Source organism: Neophocaena asiaeorientalis, unplaced genomic scaffold, assembly GCF_003031525.2.
Source record: "Neophocaena asiaeorientalis asiaeorientalis breed wild unplaced genomic scaffold, Neophocaena_asiaeorientalis_V1.1 scaffold541, whole genome shotgun sequence".
Taxonomy (NCBI): Eukaryota; Metazoa; Chordata; class Mammalia; order Artiodactyla; family Phocoenidae; genus Neophocaena; species Neophocaena asiaeorientalis.
This window is the reverse complement of record NW_020172450.1, coordinates 1306603-1328062: the sequence shown is the minus strand read 5'-3', so window position 1 is coordinate 1328062 and position 21460 is coordinate 1306603. Positions and strand designations below refer to the sequence as shown.

Genomic DNA, 21460 nt, shown 5'->3' with positions numbered 1-21460 from the left:
TTTTGCTTTTTTAGGTCTTCTATATACTTAATAAGTTTCTATCCATGTGACCTGAGTGATGGGTTAAAATATCCTATTACTAGTTGTTTTTGTTTATTCCTCCTTGAGCTCTTACAGTTTCTGTTTTGTAAAGGCAGTTGTTATTTGTGCATAGTCATAGCTTTTTATAGAGTATCCTCTTTGTTGTGTTTAATGGTTTTTGGCCTGAATTCTACTTTGTCTGATATAAAGATTATAAGCTTTGCTGTCTTACTGCTTCTTCCATTAGCCCGATAAACCTTTTGTCTGTCCTTTAATTTTTAGCCATTTCTGACTCCTTTCATTTCAGGTGTGTCTTCTAAACAGCATAGAATTAGGTTTTGCTTTGTGAGCTCTTTTGAAAATCTTTTCCTTTTACTAATAGGTGATTAAACCCACTTACATTTACTGATATGACAGATATGTTTAGCCTCAACATATTATTTTGTTATATTTACAGTGTTATGTTAATTTTATTTATGAAGTTTGTTTCTTTGGTTTTTTAAAAATTCCTTTTGATAAATTGGAAGATTGGGATTGACACATACACACTACTATATATAAAACAGATAACTAATAAGGACCTACTGTATAGCACAGGGAGCTCTACTCAGTACTCTGTAGTGGCCTATATGGGAAAAGAAAAAGAATGGACATATGTATATGTATAACAGATTCAGTTTGCTGTACACCTGAAATGAATACAACATTGTAAATCAACTATACCCCAATAAAAATTTTTTTTAAATTTTATTTTGGTATTTAAGAAGGTCTGTATTGTTGTTCTATTGATTACCTTTATGCTATTACTTTTTATAAAGCTCTTCATCCCCCTTCTGCTCGCTTAGCTTTCTACTATTTGGTTTTTCAGCTTGAAATTATACTCTGACTCTCTTTGTGACAATCATTCAGCTTATTTTATCGTCTGTGCAGGGATCTCCCCGCTTTGCCCTCCGCACCCGTCGCTGTGCACTACTCCGCGGTCCCGAAACTCCCCCCTCTCTCCCAAGCTTTAATTGTAATAACTACTTTATCAAAAATACGTAACATTTTAATACAATTCTCCATCGTTGTCCTCACCTGTTTTAACCTTAAATCTACAATTAAGCATATTATCATTCACCAAAAGCCCTTCTGCCAAAGTTTCCCTCATTAACTCTTAGGTGGATTAAGCTTGCTCTCTAGATCATAAGTCAAAAAACTACAACTCTTGGCCAAATCAAGCCTGCTTTCTGTTTTTGTAGGGTCTGAGAGCTAAGAATAGCTTTTTTTTTTAAGTTTTCTTTTCATTTTTTAAAAATTTAACTAACTCATTTATTTGGCTGCCCAGCACAGCTTGTGGGATCTTAGTTCCCCAACCAGGGATCTAACCCGGGCCGCTGGCAGTGAGAGCACAGAGCCCTAACCACTGGACTGCCAGGGAATTCCAGCTTTTACATTTTTAAATGGTTGAAAAAGATCAAAAGAATAACAATATTTCAGGATACATGAAAATTTTATGAAATTCAAATTCCAGCGTCCATAAATAAAATTTTATTGGAACACAGTCACACTGATTCATTTACAGATTGTCTACGGCTGCTTTTGGGTATAAGTTGAATTGTTGTGATAGAGGCTGTATGGCCTGCAAAGCTTGAAATATTTACTACTATCTGGTCTTTTTTTTTTAATATAAATTTATGTATTTATTTATTTATGGCTGCGTTGGGTCTTCGTTTCTGCGTGTGGATTTTCTCTAGTTGTGGCAAGCGGGGGCTACTCTTCATTGCAGCGCACAGGCTTCTCATTGTGGTGGCTTCTCTTGTTGTGGAGCATGGACTCTAGGCACGCGGCCTTCAGTAGTTGTGGCACGTGGGCTCAGTAGTTGTGCCTCGCGGGCTCTAGAGCGCAGGCTCAGTAGCTGTGGTGCATGGGCTTAGTTGCTCCACGGCATGTGGGATCTTCCTGGACCAGGGCTCGAACTCGTGTCCCTTGCATTGGCAGGTGGATTCTTAACCACTGCGCCACCAGGGAAGCCCCCAAGGGCATTTTAATTGATCAATTCTGCCATCGCTAGGCCCCAGCTCTCACATCTTCTTTTCTATTTATAGTCTTCGTTTCACTCTTGGCTCTGGCATGGGCTACAGAGCTAGTTCTGCTTCTTTTGAGTATTTTTTCTCTCCTTATGTGTAATTTGAAGTGTGTGGAATTCCATCTCCTAGTTATGCTATTGAAGTGGGTTATGTGTGGTTTTATTTGCTCTCCTTGCTGATCTGAATTTCTTTCTGGAGGATGGTGTGGAGAGATTTGAATTTAAGGGGCCAGCATTATTCTACGGGAACTCAGAACTCACTATTAATATCTACTTTTACATTTATATAACACATATGCAGAAACATATACTTGAACATTGTGTACCCAGTATTTACAGGACATTCATTTGAAATGAGGCTCTAATAATGAAGATGTGTTATAAATTTACCTGTCACTGTTCTTTATGTTCAGTTCCACGCATCTATGAGATAGTTGGCCATGGTTAGGGCTACCATTAGTAACTGTGAACAGGGTCAGATTTTAACAGGGTGATTGTGTTATATTTTTCTGCCCTTTACATAATTTCTCCTCCTAAACTTCTAATGATAGGAAATTCATAATGAGTATCTCATTTCTTTGGCTGAAAGTAGTGATGGCAAATATATTCCAACTTCTGAGTAAACTCAAATCGCAGAATCTAGACTCAGCAGGAAAGAATGTTTGTTGCTTTGATTACTTATATCTTCCATGGGTCTGGGACAGGGAAGCAATGGCATTAATGTCAGGGATTTGCCATTCTTGGCGTATGACTCTGTCTTCTGTTAAAATGCAAATAATCTTGGGGAGATATAATACATTTTCTTTGTCACGGCCCTTTTTACTTCAGTGTGAATTATCTTATTACATAGGTTGCAAGCGTAAATGCCAACTGAGAAGGAAGGCAGGTAGTATAAAAAAGTGAAGAGGGCAGTATGGCTACTCTGATGGACTGGAGCGTTCATGGGCCTTTTGGGAGCAGACCCTATTTAGCTGCAGTCAATGGTTTTCATATTATTTTTGCAAAACAAAAGACTAGAATAGTGTGTAGCACATAGGTACTCAAAAATGTGTGGATGAATGCGTGAATGCACATCTGGGAATGTCAGATCTTTTTATTTTTAAAGAGAGGCTAGACATTTTATGTAAACCAGAGATTTTATGTAAAATCTCTAGACTTAAGTCTTTAAATTAGTTGGCAGCATTTAACAAATTCTATGTGTGTCAAGCAAAACCTGCCTAGTTTATCAGATTCATTTCTGAGTTCAGGTTTTGTTAGGGGGTAGAAGGCAGGACTAGGTTTCTGATTTGGGGGATGGAGAAAAAAGGGAGATTGAGACTGTGGGCTTTAGTAATGAAACAGAACAGAGCTAAAAGGTTGAAATAGTAACTGAGCCCATGACCTTGGCCTCATTAGTGGGAATGCTGCTGAGACAGTCAGTAAGTAATCTAAATATTTTTCTTTCCTACCTACTCAAATCACAAAAGATACACACACTATTATTTCCAATAAAAATAGAACTATATTCACCAGTTTGCTGTGTATGCTAACAATTAATTCTGTTTATTTTGGGCCAAAAGACATACCCATCACTGGACCCCATAAACTCATGTCGTATTTTTTTTGTGAATGTTTATTTATATATTTGATCTTGATTGCCCATTGCATCTCTTATTTTTAAAATTTAGCTTTTTTTCTCCCTCTGTTAATGGGTTCTTATCTCTACATTTTATATTTCACTGTTTCAAAAGACTAGATTGGTGCCTGTCGGCAAGGAGACTTACGCCAGCTAATCCAAGGGCAGGATTTGGTCAGGGAGACCAAACTAATAACATACAGCAGATAGGAATAGAAACCAAAGACACTAATGGTTTATTTGGGTTTTGTTCAGTCTTGGAACAGGCTGTATTTTAGCCATGACAAAGGAAGAACCTATTGTGCCATCTGGCTTTCAAAAACTCCCACAGTCTTCTATGTTGGTAAGTCTTAACTAGTGCCATGTCTGCAATATCCTATATGATAATCCTTGAGCATGTGTTATTACAGCCTGGAGTAGCACCGAGCATGTACAATGCTTTACCACATTTTCCCACCGGCATAAAAATTTTCATCTCCCCAAAACCAAATAGTTCAACTAGGTTCAAAAGTCATCTGACCTTTCAACTACTCATGGGTTGACTAATGCTAGCTTTACCACCAAGGTGAATGATATAAAAAGACTTATTGCCTCTCTGTGAGGCGGTGGGGAAACTACTAAACTGTTTGACAACTTCAGAGGGTTTGGATTTATCAGAATTCTGTCTGGAGGCAGCACATGATCTTTTAACAAAAACTGCTTCATTTCAAAAATTTCCACTTTCTTTCATAGCAAAGTACACTTGTTCCTAATTTCTTAATAGCGGGCATCTCTCTTAAGGACTGTGTACCCAGTATTAGCTTGGTTGCTTGCTATGAGTAAAATCCAAAGTCTAATATGTACTCTCTCTTGATATTATTTTCACTTAACCCCATAATTTTATTAGTTAATGTTGCAAAGTATTTGGACCTATGGAATACAGAAAAGACACTGTGGTATTGTTATTTGCTATATTTAACATCTATGTTTAATTAAAATAAAGTTCAAGATCAAAGGGAATCTAGGTTCTTCCTTCAAGGAACAAAAGGCAAAACTGAATTAAGGTTGAAACAGTTATCTACAACATAAAAAATGGGGCTAGTTGATTTGGTGAAACCTATGAATACCAAAAGGCAAAATCTGCCTCTTCTGTACCAGGTGGTAGAACAGCACAGATTGCTTGCTGTCAAAATCCCATGTGTACTCATTTTTGGCCATAGCCACTACTAGTTTATCTGAGAACTCACAACCTCCTCTGATGTTCCATGTACATATGCTAGCCTTCAGTCTCCTGGTCATTTGATCAGGACATGAAGCTCATTTAATATAAAAGAAATGAAATGGAATCAAGAGTTTTTGTTTTTTACAAAGCACCATATCATAAGTCTTTTCTTCCAGTTAAAAATTTCCTGTTGCCAATTCAACGTGATAATGAGACATTTGTGAGGCCCCTCCTTAGAAACTCTCATGGTAAGCAATTACTCTAGATGTTAACTATAATTTCTTATATAAGGTCTACACTAATTAGATTGGCAAAGCTATAAGGAGGTTTTAATCAGCAGAAAATTACAGTGGGTCATCTTGGACCCTCTTACTTTGTTCATTATTATCCCACAGAGATCAACAGGATCCCCAAGAAAGGAGCTCTTGAGGAGCCATACTGTGATCTAGGATTCCACATGGGTCTTGTCTATATTGGAGGATCCAATATAACGTGGTGCTCTTATTTAAACACTATCCACACTTCGGTGAGCTTGTGAGTCTACCCAGGGAGGACCACCTTGTGAGATTATCCCTAGCTAAGAATCTAGTCTTCCCTGAACAAATGATTCATCTGGAAGGAGGTCCTCATATATGTTCCTTAACTAGGTCTAAAACATACAGGGGAGTCACATGTTTATGCTCCAAGTCTGAAATCTAAAATTCTGATACACTAGCCTCTGACCATCTCATTTTAGCTATTCAGCTTGCTCACAGCTATAACTACCCTACGATATCACTGATAGCTCTAGACACTTGGACCCACCTCTTGTTTAGAATGCCATTCGTTTCTTCTTCCTATTTGCCTTCCCTACTAAGTTTGATACTTTGGTTGACCACTTGAAAAATGTTATTAGCAGCACCTATAATTTCCTTATCTGTTTTGTCTTCTTTCTGCACTCGCCCTGCAAGCCTCCGTTTTGGTGCAACTTGGTCCTGTCTGCCAATTCCAACTTCCATACTGCCATTAGGGTGATTTTTCTAACTGTAAATCTGAGCAAATCATTTTCTTGCCCTAATGAAAGACCATAAAAAACTTCCCATTTGCTCTTAGGATAAATTCCAAGCTCCTTACCATGACTTAAAATGCCTTTCGTGATCTGCCCCTGCTTATTATCTTCATTTCCTGCCACTATATCCTCCATTTGTGCTGCCTCAGGTTTTCCAATATATTTGTATTTAATAAAACATATTATGCTTTTTCACCTCTCTTTAAAGGGAATATAGCTAGGCTCCAAATGTATGTGTCTCCACCCTGTAAGATGCCACCTCTTTATTTTGACTGTGATAAATCAGATACTCTGCTGGTGATCCTGGCCCTCCCCATTCTGGCTGTTCTATATGAAAATTCAGTCACATTTCTGAAGTTTAAAATGGGTTAACCTGCCATCTGTTTCAAAGCCATTGCTCTAATTTAGTTTATTCTTATTCACTTCAGAGTAAGTATAGCTTAACGACTTACGCAATGTGGGTCTAAAAATATACATATAACATATCTATATATGTATCCTATATATATAATTTGGATGAGCAGAAACTAAGCTAAACAGGAGTGAAATTTCCTTTATGCAAAATAATTCAAATTATTTACTTTTTTTTTTTTTTTTTTTTTGCTGTACGCGGGCTTCTCACCGCCGCGGCCTCTCCCGTTGCGGAGCACAGGCTCCGGACGCGCAGGCTCAGCGGCCATGGCTCACGGGCCCAGCTGCTCTGCGGCATGTGGGATCCTCCCGGACCGGGGCACGAACCCACGTCCCCTGCATCGGCAGGCAGACTCTCAACCACTGCGTCACCAGGGAAGCCCTCAAATTACTTACTTTGAAAGAGATTTCTTGAGAGAGAATTTTTCCCTTGAATTTGCAAGATTGATTCTTGCTGTTGTAAAACTTCTTAAGCATGTAAACCTCCAAAATTACTAACATGCTGCCCAGTCCTCTTTTACTATGTATGCCTTCCAGTGGATCGTTATCTATTGGGCTGGCCAAAAAGTTCGTTCGGGTTTTCCATACGGTGGTACCAAAAACCCGAACGAACTTTTTGGCCAACCCCATATTTCACAAAGCCTCATTTAATTTCTCTACCCAGGCTTAGACAGTGGTGTATGGGAAGTACTTAGTAGGGTGAATACCTCTCCTTGAGACAAAACAGTAATCTCTTGATGCAAGACTTATGTTTAGTATCCATTACTCACTCACCCAAGAAATTATCTCTTTATGTCTTAAACTACAACATGCTAGAGTTCCAAAAAAAAAAAAAATAGTAGTATTTGCCTTTCATTAAAGTGCCTTCATTTTCAGCAATAGGTGCTAATTATGGTTCTGAAATTAGTTGTATGTGGCACAGGTTCTTCCTGTCATTTTAGTATGTTTAATTCAGACTGAATCTATACTTTTATTTATGACAGGTAAAAGTGCCACTTAACATAGTGGGGATAAAACTTACGGGACATATTACACCAAAAAGGTGATGTCAGATGCAAATATAAACCTTTTTTAGAGAAGAGTTCTGATAAATGCATGGATGGCAGATTTATAATTAGACTGAAGTTATACCACCATTTTCCAGATCCCTGCCTAGAGAGATGGCTAGAAAGTTGGTAGATTCATGGGTAGGAGGCAAAGTCAATGCTAACGCAGAAACTGCCATCATTATCGTAAACGGGTCCACAAGAGTGAACTGAAAGTAGTAATAAGTATAAATGTGACACCAAAAGGATTGATAATGGTTTATAGGATAAAGTAAAATGCTTTTTAGCATTTTATGCTGAGTCATTTCTTGAATGTTATAAGCTATAATGCATTTTAAAGAAAATGTGTTTCAACCTAGATATGGCCTCCAGATAGAAATACAAAACCATTTGAAGGGCCAAAACACCAAGGAAAAGGGAAATTAGTAAAATAAAGGCAAAGTTACAGATATTATAGACCAGGCAGAAGGAAACAACAAACCCACTAGAGGATTCTTGTGAAACAGATATTCCAGCTCTGAAAAAACTGTTCTAGATGACTTTGGGAGGAAGGAAAACAAAAGTACTTTATGTTAGGATAAACTGTATGCTCATTATGCTTATCTCAGCTCAAATTAATAATCCTAATAATAATCCTGTTCCACTAATAATAAGCATTAATCTTTACTTAGATCTGCTAAGCAAGGTCCTGGGTGTTTTACATGTTTCCCTTCATTTAATTAAAAAGAAAATCTATCAGGAAGGTATTATCAACATTCCCACTTTATAGACGAGGAAACTGAGGCACGGAGGCATTAATGAAGCTACTAGTGAGTGAAAGAGATGGTTTTTGTTAAGTGTATTTATCTATACTTAGCAAACTTTGTGGGAAGGGTCATTGTCTATCTAGATCTGATGGGGGAAAAAAAAACTCCATTTCAATTCTCTCCATTAAAAAAAAAACTAAGTTCTTGAATTTTTCTAAAATCAAAATTTGCCTTACTCTATTTTGTTTCTTCCCTGTATTATAAAGTATTTGCATTTTTTTGTGTGTGATGGAGGCAAAATAAACACACTCCACTCCTCTCATTCTATCACTTTCAGCATGTTCTTACTCCACCGTCATAACAACCCTAGAAAGTAGAGCAATTTGGACTAGTATAAAGGAGGCAGAAGAAAGCACTAAAGTCATTGTTACTCAATTTTGATGCAGAGAGCAAGGTGCAGTAGGCCCTTTGCCCTCTCGAATAGTTTCATCCCTAAACTTTCAATCACAGAATTGGGCTCAATATTCTATCTCTCCTAATTCTGTATTAACAACCATTCTGGTCAACTTTCTACATGTGGGCTATATAGTCTGTCACGGCAAGGAGATTCATGGACTTAAATTATTTCACTTGTAGAGTTTGGACATTACCTGCATCCCCTGAAGGTGGTATGAATCACTACTAATTTCATGGCAAAAGAAAAAGAACATTGATATCATTAACTGATGATATTGGGTTTGAGAGACAGAAATCCCTACTCCCCAAGTCATTCAATGCAACAGTCCATTTGACCCCAGGCACAATGTATTCTTGTGAGTTTCTACTGCCTCTTATACAAACTGCTGACTGTGGAGAAACTTGATCAAAACATCAAAGATTACCAAAGAAGCTGAGTTTGTGCCCTTCACAACCATTGATGAAGCACCTTAACCTCGCCTCCTCTTGATGCCTTGCAAATGGTCATCTGTCTTCCTGACTACTACTTCATATGGCTTATTTGTAAATTCAAGCAAATGTGCTTCTGACTGGCACTGATACATCACTGATGCCAAAATATCAGAGAGGATGAAGCGTAAGGACATATTTTTTGATTCAGATGGAAAATATTACAGATTTATGGGTAAGTGATGACAATAGCCATTCCATAATATCTTCAAATAATCAGTATCTTTCCATGCCTCCCTTCACTGAATTTTATGACCTCAAAACTTATTCAAAGAAATTATTTACTTGCTGACCCAAAAGGTATAGTGGGTAGGAGTGGGGATGGGGCTGGTTGCCTGAATAATCCAGCTCTGACTTTTCACTTGTTGGATTTCCACTGCTTTCCAATGACCACTTACAGAGCCATAATGCACAGAACATCTATTGATGTCCCATTGATATTGATGTGATTTCCCGTAGTGGATTGAGGGCAGCACAGCCTATAGCCATTCGTATCTAAAGGTTATGTATAATGGATAATAGAGGAACATGAAATAGCAGAAAGAAATTTGCACGGGAAACAGAAGCGATAAATAGTTTCAGTGAAAGATCTTACTTGGGTTATACAGAAACTGCAAAGGGGGACTGAAAAAAACCAGATGACTCTTATAGACTCAGCAAGAGTTGAGAGTGAAATGGTTTCATATTTTGAAATATAATACTTTTTTATTTCAACCACAGAAAGCCATTTAAAAATCATCTTGTATGTTACAGTTCTTATGTGACATCTTTCACTTGAATGCCTCTTTATGAATTCTTACTCTGCCCTCCTGAGGTGGTCAGTGATGGATGAAGTAAGCAGAGGAAGAGATTTTAACTGATTATCCAAAGTCGCATAATGTCCAGTCCATGACAGAACAAAGTTCCAGTGTTTGCCATCAACATCTCCTCATTTTGAACCCACTCAACCTACTGTTCTAGTATTTAGCCTGATACTTCTGCATTTTCAAAGTCACACAGAAAAGCATTTTAACAGATATCTCTCACTGATCCACAAATCTCAGTTGCAGTAACTACTGCAATGGATGACCTGGTAAATCTAATTTAATTTGTGATTTAATAAGAAAAAAATGGTGGATTTATTTAGTAGACCAAGAAGTAAATGATCTGTAAGTTCTGCTGCAGTGCTAGACGGGCAGCAAGGCCTAGCACTCAACAGCATGTCCTCTGGGGTCAGTCTGCTGCTCTGGCTTAAAGCTCAAAGCTCAGGATCCCTACTTCTTAGTGCTGTGACCTCTATGTGATCTCTTACCTTGGCTGTGCCTCAGTTTCCTCATTTATAAAATAGATTTAATACTGATAGATACCTTAAGGACTGTTCTGATAATGCAATGAGCTAATACAAGTAGAGTGCTTAGCATAATGTGTTTTTTTCAATAAACTTTTACCGACAGGGTTGCTATGGGCCAGGCACTGTTCTTAGTGCTGGGGTACAGCCATGAATAAAATGGCTAACTCTGAGAACCAGTGAATTTTAATAGTGAATGATGATTATATAGGTAGTTATGGTAACAACAACAATAATATTTAACATTTATAGTATACTTCTGTGTTTTAAGTCCTATTCCAAGTTCTTTAGTTATATTAACTCATTTAATTCTTATGAAAACCCTATGTTACAGGTACTGTTTTAAGACAGTTTTACAGATGAGGAAATGGAGGCCTTAAAAGGGTGAATAATTTGCCCAAGGTAACATGCCTAAGAAGTGGCAGAGGTCTGAAAAATCCATGCTCATAACCGTTGTACTATACAGCCTTACTGTCATATCAGATTTATATGCCATTGTTTACCCTATTAAAAAAGGCAGTCCTTGAAATAACTGAAACATTCTGCTTTCACTTTTTTTTTTTCCTTCTGGCCGCACCACATGGCATGTGGAACTTCCCCGACCACAGATCAAACCCGTGCCCCCTGCACTGGAAGCGCAGAGTCTTAACCACTGGACCACCAGGGAAACCCTCCACTTTTGCTTCTGAAATGAATCAATATAATCTAACTAAACAAGTCTCAGAGTATATAATACAATTTTTTATATGAGTGGCCATATAATAAATTTAAATAGAAACATAGGTTTGAACACAGTATAAACCTATTAATAAGAAGCTTGCTATACCTGGATTTGTTTACTCCAGAGGTAAAGTCTTGAATCTAAAATATTATCTCTCTGTATAGTAAAAGTTAATAGAAGCTAACCTATAAGATAAGAGTTGGTCTCATAATTGAACAATAACATTTTAAAGGGCCTCTAATGTATTTCAACTTTTCAAATTACTCCTTGCTTTGAATGATACCATATTAAAACCCTGTTTATATTACAGTACTTTCTCATCTCCAACCTCCATTCCTTCAGCGCTATTCCTCATTAAACGTTATTACAAAACAAATAAACATACATGTTGGGTTATCCTGAAATGTCTGAGATAAAGGACACATTTTGATATTATAGGTTAATATTATCCACCTTTAATAGAAGCATTGTTCAAACATATTCAGATTGTACAATGAAAATAGAAAAGAGATAATCATGAACATCAATATAGGCTATGATCCTATACTGTTGACATTATCAGTGACTCCCCTACAAAATATATGTTTATTTAACTTACTACCGTTTGTTCTGTGACTCATAAAAACTGGTTATGGGAAATTTCTTATTGTTCACGTTTTTTAATAAATCAGACTCAACAAAACTTACTTTTTTATAATTATAAGAAACTCTAAATCCCTTTTTAATCTCTCTCTCAGAATCATATTCAATGTATCTTTGTGGGTAGTTCCCCTTCAATTAAGAAATCAGGCTAAACCTGAAAAGAAGATACAAGTGACGTACTTAGAATTCTTTTTCTACCATGATATGCTATTCTTCTAGGAACAGTGCTCCCACAAAATACATGTTTTTTAAGTTAATTTACATCTTAGACTGTAAAACCACTCAGACAAGGAAATTAATGTTCAGTCAAAATAAAATGCCAGCCAGAAAAATCAATACAATTTGCTATCAAGTAAGGGTGACTTTAATCAAGATGCCTCAAGAACAACATTTTTCTTAAAAGTGGAAAGTGTGCCTCACTACTGTTTTCTCTTTTACCCTCACAAACACAGTAATCACACAATTCTGTAGCCATTTACCTAGTGAAAATAAGAAGACATTTTTTTTAGTCCCAGTGTAAAACTCTGCATTCTTGGAAAGAGATTATGCCCTGGATTTTCCGATAGCTTCCAAGTAACTACTACTTTAATGAAATTGCTACCTGAAAGTTCGGTAGCAGTATTATTGTTTAACTATAATTTAAGAAGCTATTGTAGATTGGTACTTATGACTTCTAATGAGAAAACCATAACAACCTTTTAATTGAAGGGGAAATGGTTAACTACAGTAATTGCAATCAATAAGACTGTGCTAGTAGCATAAATATTTCTTCTCAAAGAGCAATCCTTACGCTCCTCAGCAGTATTTAAGGTTAGGAAGTACCAAAAAATAAATAAATAACTTAATTAGAAATCTATTTGTTATTTTTTTTTACATCTTTATTGGAGTATAATTGCTTTAAATGGTGTGTTAGTTTCTGCTTTATAACAAAGTGAATCAGTTATACATATACATATGTTCTATGAACATTTTGGTACATGACTCTTTTTGAATTATGGTTTCGAACCAGGGACCTTTCGCGTATTAGGCGAACGTGACAACCACTACACTACGGAAAGAGCTCTCTATTTGTTATTGATAACACTAAGCCTTAGTTCAAATTTTTTCAACTCCACCACAAGCAAAACAATACTTTGATTAAGAAGAAAAGCGAAACATGGAAAAAAGGGCTTACCAATCACATAGGCTAGTAACAAGGCCAAAGTCACTGTGATTGCAGTGGCGCTCAAGGCCGTGCACTTCCAATTGCAGCACCTGTAGGGTTTGTTGAAGGTAAAGGCAGGTCTGGAAAAGGTGCTTCGAGGAAGTGGCCTGGGAGGAGGCGAGTACACAGTATTGGATGTCAGAGGGTAGTTCTGACTGGCTGCACTGAAGATGGCCGAGGAACCAGATCCATGTTTGAACAGGAAATGCCTGCGGAAAGGAAACAAAAGTTTGGGCTATCAAAACCAAAGCCACTTGCTACAGAAATACAAATTCCACTAATTTGAAACAATCATGCTATGACAAAGCACAGGACAACTAGGAGGAACTCAACAAAATTTTCTTATACCTAACACTTAACTACAAAGTGCCATTGGTGATCTCCTTTTTGTTTTCCTATTTTAGACTTTTAAGAGGAGGAAAGAGGTCTTCTTTTCCCTGACTTGTTGACTAATGAAATTCTCAAATTCTGAGCATTAACATTCCACATTTGATGGTATTAACTATACTGCTCCCTTTCATTAAATATAATACTCAAAAAGAGAAAGAGAAGTATCATCAAGCATTTTGATAATATCAATGGCCTAGAGACCAGTATTTTATTTAGAGACCAGCTTTCACAGACATATTTTCACGCAATATTTTATTATAAAAATTGCCAAACACACAGCCAAAGAAAGAATTTTATAATAAACACACATCTACTCAAGAGAATATCAAGTAAAGAGATTCAGTAAATCTGGAGTAGGTCCTAAGCATGTATATTTTAACAAAACGTCCTAGGTAAGTTTGATGTGCGTATCCAGTTGAGCAGCACTGGCCTTAGAAATGCTAGATTCAAATTTTAAAAGATTGTTATCAAATAAACAATTATAAAAATTAAAAAAAAACCCAAAACCACAGATGTACTTGTCAACTAGATTCTATACTTAACATATGACTATATTCACTCTATCACATATTTATCCACCTCTCCATTCCTATCTTAGTCCATCTTTTTTTAAAACATTTCATTTCATTTTTTATTCAAGCATTTCAAAGTAAGCTGCATACATCGGTACACTTCCCTTCACATATTTCAACTTGCATATTATTATCTAGAGTTCAGTAATTTTTTTACAGATTTTTAATGTAAAATTTATACATGATGGCTTTGAGTTTTTTAGATTCCACATATGAGTGATATCATACAGTATTTGTCTTTCTCTGTCTGATTTATCTCACAGCATAATATCCTCGAGGTCCATCCATGAACTTGCTAAAATGAAGAGGAGAGTGTTGGTTACCGGGAGCTGAGAGGTGGGGGATAGGGAGATGTTTAAGGTTACAAATTTGCAACTAGCAGATAAATAAGTCTTGGAGATCTAATGCACAGTATTATTATAGACAATAATAATGTAAAATAAATATCAAACTTGCTGAGGCAGTAGACCTTAACTATTCCCACCACAAGAAAGAAATGATAATTATGTGACAGAGGTGTTAGCTAACACTACAAATGGCAATTGTACTGCAATATATAAATGTACCAAATCAACATGTTGGACACCTTAAACTTATAAACTGTTATATGTAAATATAATATAAAAAATTATACACAATGAAATGCACAAATTTTAAGTGTACATTTACTGAGGCTTGACAAATGCAATCACCTGTGTAACCTAAACCCCTATCAAGATACAGAACATTCCCATCACCCCAGGAAGTGTCCTCCTGCCTTTCGAAGTAAATCCCTATTCCCTAACCCCCAGAGGCAACCACTATTTTGCATTTTTTCTACCCTACATTACTTTTGCCTGTCCTGGAACTTCATATTGCTGTCATGTTTGAATTACTAGAGGATGATTATTGACAGCTCATGACTATTGTAATATGGGTATTTCATAAACAGTAGTGATTTATTCACATGTAAGGAGTTGGCATAAAAATATGTTTTTGTGCAATACTTTACCCTTATCGGGTACTAAGTGCCATGCATTGTGTTAAACACTCATTATCTCAGTTAGTATTCATTCATATGAAATAGGCTACATTATTATCTGCATGGTGTATTTAAGGAAATGGAGGCTGAAAGAGGTTAAGTAACTTGCTTAAATCCACCTAGGAAATGAATAACAAAGCCAGAATGAGATCTCAAGCCATTCCAGCTCCAAAGTCCTCAATCTACTATGCTGCCTGGGCAGTAAAATGCACTGCTAAACAAAAAACATTCTGGTGCCACATTTTCATGTAATACATCACAAGACCCTTCCGCTGAGCAAAGAGCCAACATCACCTTGTACATGTCACATACGCCCAAATGCATAAATCATTAAGAATATTTTAAGACTGATTTTAGCTTCCATTTTTAAAGAACAAAAGCATACATGTTTAAAGGAAAAAACAACTGTCAACATGCCAGTTAATGAAAATATCCACATTAGAGAGTTTTGCTTTAGTATATGAGGATAAAAGTTATTTAAAGGGCAGGATTGCTGAGGGGAGTGGAGATTCACAAGCCTTTCTGGAAGATAATTTGGCATTACATAACAAAAGACTTAAAATATGCATATTCCCCGTCCAAAAATTATGCCTATAGGAATTTATCCTTAGGAAATGATGTGTATGACCATGTATATAAAAAGTCATTCACTGAAGTGTTATTTATAACAGCAAAAGATAAACACCCAAATGCTCATTAATAGATAGTTGGGTAAGTATATCATTTTATAAACACGCAGTAGAATACTATACAACCATTACAAATTGCACTGTAAAAGAATATCTATTCACTAGGAAAAGTGTTTACAGATATCACCAGTTAAAAGCAAGTAGGTTTCAAAACAATATGGGCAATAGAATACAATTTTTAAAATAAAAAAATATATATGCTCATGGAAAGATAATAATTTATGTTACCTTTGGATAGTAGGGGTATTTTTTGAAGTTTTCTGCCTTGAGCTTGTATTGTTCTTGTAACTAGTATCAAAAAGATTGGGAGTGGGGTCAGTGGGAAAAATGCAGTGACTAATACCAACCACATGAACAATGGGTTCTATTTATGTGAACATAATTTATTGAGCACCTAGAAAAGCCAGGCACCAAAGTAGGTACAGTATATGCAATATTTTGATCCTAATACATCTGTGGGGTTGATATTATTATTATAATCTTACAGATGATGAAACAGAGATCGAAAGAGGTTTAGTAGGAGCAAAGTGGTAATGATAATAGTTATCATAATAATGATAATAAGAGGTAACATTCATTAAGTGCTTACTTGTGCCAGACATTATTCTAATTAATTCAGAAAGCATTATATAATTTAATCTTCACAACAATCCCATTACAGTAAGTATGTACATTTACAGATGAGAAAACCAGTGCACAGAGAGGTTAAGTAATTTGTCCACGGTCACGCAGCTAGTACTGGTAAAGCCAACTTTCAAGTCCAAGCAGTCTGGCTCCAGAGCCACTGATCTTAACCACGACATTACAGTACAGTATATCAGGGTTCTGCAGTTAGTGGACACATGAAGCTTTGAATCCAGGCCTTATAGGGCACAGAAGAAGCATGCTTTGTGTTGATTTTGGCATGTGGATGATATTGGATTGAGCCACACTTTTACCCTTTTTCTCTCAGGCCTTTGGGACCTGAGAGAAAAACGTGAGAATGATGGCTACAGAATCACAGAGTTAGAGGGATCTCAGAAATCAGCTAGCAGCCCAACACCCTCATTTTGCAGTTAGGGAAATGGAGGCCCAGAGAATGAAAGTGGATGATTTAAAGGAAACATCAGTAGTTAATGATATCAATGTAGTTAGAATTGAGGACTTGCAAAATAGTGTATTTCCACTACACTGTGCTACCTGCCAACCAGTCTTCACCAGATTACCACCAGGTTCTAGCTAATCTTCTGGGTTAACTGACCAGGGCTAACCAAATACAATCTATTCAAACAGTACTTCATAATACATATCTAGTTTTCCGTATGTCACATGTTCTCATAGTAAGTTTTAAAGACCATCTTAACTTTTTTGAATGAATGGGGAACCATTAGAAAGAAGCTAGTCTTCAGTCGTTAAGACTGTAAAGGAGTTATTGCTGCTTCTAAAGGCACTGAACGTATCCCCAGAATGGACAAACAGTATGTAGTAGAAATAAGAATAAACATATTTTATTGAAAAAGTGACTCACAGCATTATGTTTCTTCCATTTGATTGTACCTCCTCTTTAGTCCCTGAAATAATCACCTCCATGTCATAAGGAGGTAGATTTCTTCTTTAATGTCTGGTTATCTCTCCCAGCCTATGTTTTCCCCTTTGGCCATCTAATTTACTAGTTGAGGAAGAAGTACAGCACTTTACAAACAGCAGAGTGGAGAAGCCTCCCCATTTCCCCACCACAACTTTGTGGTGACACTGGAGGCGATAATATGTCACTTGCATATAACTGATCCTATACAGCGACACTCTGATATGTTCCTATGGGACAGAAGAGAAATCTAGCAGTATGGGGCTTTTTTATTCACTGTTTGGAGACTAAAATCTTCGATCCTTTGCATATTTATGAAGGAGAACAATTGGATTTTTGAGACAATGTAAGTGGCCCCATATGCTGGATACTGATTTTGTTTGGTATATCATTAAGAGGTAGAAGAAAGACAAAGAAAGACAGAGAATTGTTGGCTATTATGATGGCAATTACAAGCAATAATCAATATCCCTGAGCACTGTAATTTCATCTTGATATATACCAAAGGATTTCCAAATGCAGTTTCATAAGTAAAATATTACAACATAATGAATAAATTCGACAGCTGCAGCAGAGCAACATTTAAACTAATTCATATTTGAGTGGAATCCAAATCAGTCCTCAGTGAGGGTAGATAATAAAATGAGTTCATATACTAAGGTTCCTGTTTTCTTATTAACAAACTGAGATTAAGATTCTCTGCTGAAAGTGATCTATACTTTGATGTGCATCATGAACAACAGCAATGCAAATGCTATGTACTGTCAAAGGCTTTGCAGTCCATTGTTGGAAAGCGAAACTACTGCCTAAATGTGTTTTCATAGTCCCTGAAAAAAGTAGGAGCATGAAGACAAATGCACACTGCTAGACTTCAGCTATGTGCTCATAAAATCACATCATCTGTCTAAGCACATTGCTTTTCCCAGGGGACCTGAGGATATACTAAAATGTTGCTATCAATTTCATACAATTAGGTTTTTTCCCACAGAGGAAATGATAAAAATGCAGTTCAAGAGTTTATGTGTAAGTAGTACTCTCCTTTGCATCTGTTTTAATATTCAATTTCAAATTTAAAAAGGAAAAGTAAGATATTGCCAAAAGGAAATGGGCATATAAGGAAATTGAAAAAATATATATATCTTTAAGACTGATGAGACCCAGTGCTGGTAAATGGGAATTTAATAAATGTTCCTGTAAGGATTTTAAAATCATCTATAAAAAAGGGGAAAATGTACTTTCTCTTTTTAAACCCTACATACAACATAATTCTGAGGGTACCTGTTAGCACTAAATGATGTGATTTAATGTGGCACTTGAAATTCTATAGGAAATAGACAGAAATCTACAGCTTTCTAACAACAGATGCATAAATAACCAATGAATTTTTTCTTTTACATCTTGTAAACATACTTATGAGTCTCTAAACCTGCATTCTCTTAGCTACAAACATTAGACTAATTTTTATACCCAGAGGAAGGAATTCAACTTACCTCCAGTTAGAGGCTGAGGTTGATTTAAAAAAAATAATAAAGAAGAAGACTGCAATAAAAAGGCCTTGAGTCAAGGTGTTAGGGCCAAATCACATTCAGATAGGATAGTGGAATTCAGGCATTTATTCTTTTCAAAAAATTATTAAATGCATTTTTATTGTGATAAAAACCACAGAACACAAAATTTACCATCCTATACCGTTTTTAAGTGTATAGTTCAGTAGGATTAAGTATATTCACATTATTGAGAAAGAGATCTCCAGAACTTCTTCATCTTGCAAATGTGAAACTCTACACTCATTAAACAACTCCTCTTTCCCCCTCTCCCCAGCCTCTGGTAACAACCATTCTCATTTCTGTTTCTACGAATTTGACAATTTCAGATATGCCATATAAGTAGAATCACACAATATCTGTCTTTTTGTGACTTGTTTACTTCACTTAATTTAACGTCCTCAAGTTTTATCCGTGTGACTGGATTTCTTTCCTTTTCAAGGCTGATGACTTGTACATATATACCATATTTTGTTTAGCCATTCATCTGTCGATGAACATTTGGGTTGCTTCCGCCTCTTGGCTACTGTGAATAATGCAAATATCTCTTTGAGATCCTGCTTTCAATTCTTTTAAGTATATACACAGAAGTGGGATTGCTGGATCATATGTCAGCTCTACTTTTATTTTTTTGAGGAACCTCCATACTGTTTTCCATAGTAGTTGTATCATTTTACATTCCCACCAACAGTGCAAAGGGTTCCATTTCTCCACATCCTTGCTAACACTTGTTATTTCTTGTCTTTTTGATGATAGCCATCCTAATGGGTATGAGGTGATACCTCATTGTGGTTTTGATTTGCATTTCTCTGATGGTTAGTGATGCTGAGCATCTTTTCATATGCTTGTTGGCTGTTTTTCATATCCTCTTTGAAGAAATGTCTATTCATAGGTATTCATTCTTATGCCTCCAAAAACATGAGAAAATAAAAGAAAACGTCATGCTGAGTCAGCCCCATTTTCTTCTCTGACAAGAATATCTAGTGAATATCTAGTGTTCTTTTGTGGCAAAGCGTGGTTACTGGCAAGATATCAACCTCAACATCTCTAGTTTTTGCATAATAGCCTATTCTTGATATTCCTTTTTAGGATAAATGCTCCTAAAAAGAGTATTTATCCAAACTCTCTCTGAGCCTAAATGGTATTATCAGCTTGGACAACCTCTTGGGGGTAACATTTTTTTTTTTTTATTAACAACTATATAAAGGTGGATTTCATTTTATTTGCCCTAGGTTTCTTTCTTCCAAATTTTAAGTCACCCTGTCCATATGTCCCATTCAAACCTTATATGCCAAGTGTTCATAAAAAAGTTTATAGTCTCTCCATGTTGTTCATAATTTTTAAGAGACTTTTTAAAAAAATATACTTTCAGGATATATATATCTAAACCTTAATTTTTCTAGGCTTAAGCCTTAGTTCTATAATCTATTCTTAAATGGTAATACTCTATGGTCTAGATTGGTATTCATGTGATTTTCCAAGTGAGGTAGTTAGCAGCTAATGGGAGAGCTCTTTTAAAAATCTTTTTTGTGGCTATTATTCCCTCTTGTCTTTTAATCAGAAGTAGTATCTACCCTACCTCCTCAACTGCCTCTGGATTGTATATTCTGTTAGGGCAGGGACCAAGTCAACTTCTAGGTTCCTTGTCTCATACTTCAAAGGTACTCAATGAATATATATTGATTTGCATGATGTTTTTGCTTTTTCTAAAAGGCTCTTGATTCTCTGTACAGAATGAATGAGGCTTGGGGACTCTAAAATAACTGTTTCACTCGTGAGCAAATATCTCCTGGTTTCCTGAATATAAAAGGACAATTACAAGCTTTCATTTTATTTTCACATAATCTAGAGGAAAAAAATAAGTCAAAAAAATAGTTGAGTCACATTTCGTCTCTATTTGAGACACCTGAGTAAGGAAAGAATTATTGTTAATAAAAATACTAATAATTAGAAATAATCGCTGTGAATGATAATGGCAATAGCAATGACCACTTACTGAACATCTATGTGCCAGGCACTCTGCTAAAGTAATTTCTGGGGTTTGTTTTCTCACTGAATCCTCAAAGTAACCCTATAAAGTAGATGATATTATCCACATGTCATAGTTTAGGAGGCTGAGGTTGAGCTACTAAGTTTAAGTACATTTCCCAAGGTCATGCAACCAGTAAATGATAGAATCTACTTCAGTTTTCCTGATTACTAGGATGCAATCTACACGAGAGTAGAAATTTCACTTGTCTTATTTATTGCTGTATCCCCAGCATCTAGAATTGTGCCTCACAAAGAGTAGGTGCTCAATAAATATTTTTACTTCTATGCACGAACAATGAAACCCATTTACTTAACCACTGTGCACATACTAACTCATGACATCCCTGATGTCACTCTTACTGCTAATCATTAAGGTAATAAAATCTTCTTAAATCACATGATCATCTGGCATTTCTCTATTCAGAATGAACATATATGAGCGTATTATTCCACTGAATATGTTTTTATGGATATATTTATTTCAACTCTTTTAATTATAGAATTGACAAATGATATTAGGAGGATACATACTTATGAAAGTGAACTAATTGTCATGTCTCCTTGTTTAGAATACATCAGAACATTTTTCATTCAACAGTGTATCAGACTTCCCAATATAAATTAAACATTTCTGTAACAGAAAATTTAGAGATA

The 21460-nt window shown here is 36.1% G+C and overlaps 1 protein-coding gene across 3 annotated transcripts in view; it reads right to left on the bottom strand.

Moving 5' to 3' along the window:
• The window catches only part of TENM1 (teneurin transmembrane protein 1), a 552490-nt gene that overhangs the window by 302390 nt on the left and 228640 nt on the right, over window positions 1-21460 (bottom strand). For all 3 annotated transcript variants that reach the window (XM_024737354.1, XM_024737356.1, XM_024737355.1), the window contains exon 5: window positions 12966-13204. In XM_024737354.1, coding sequence (XP_024593122.1) covers window positions 12966-13204 — 239 coding nt within the window. The remainder of the gene's footprint in view (window positions 1-12965; window positions 13205-21460) is intronic.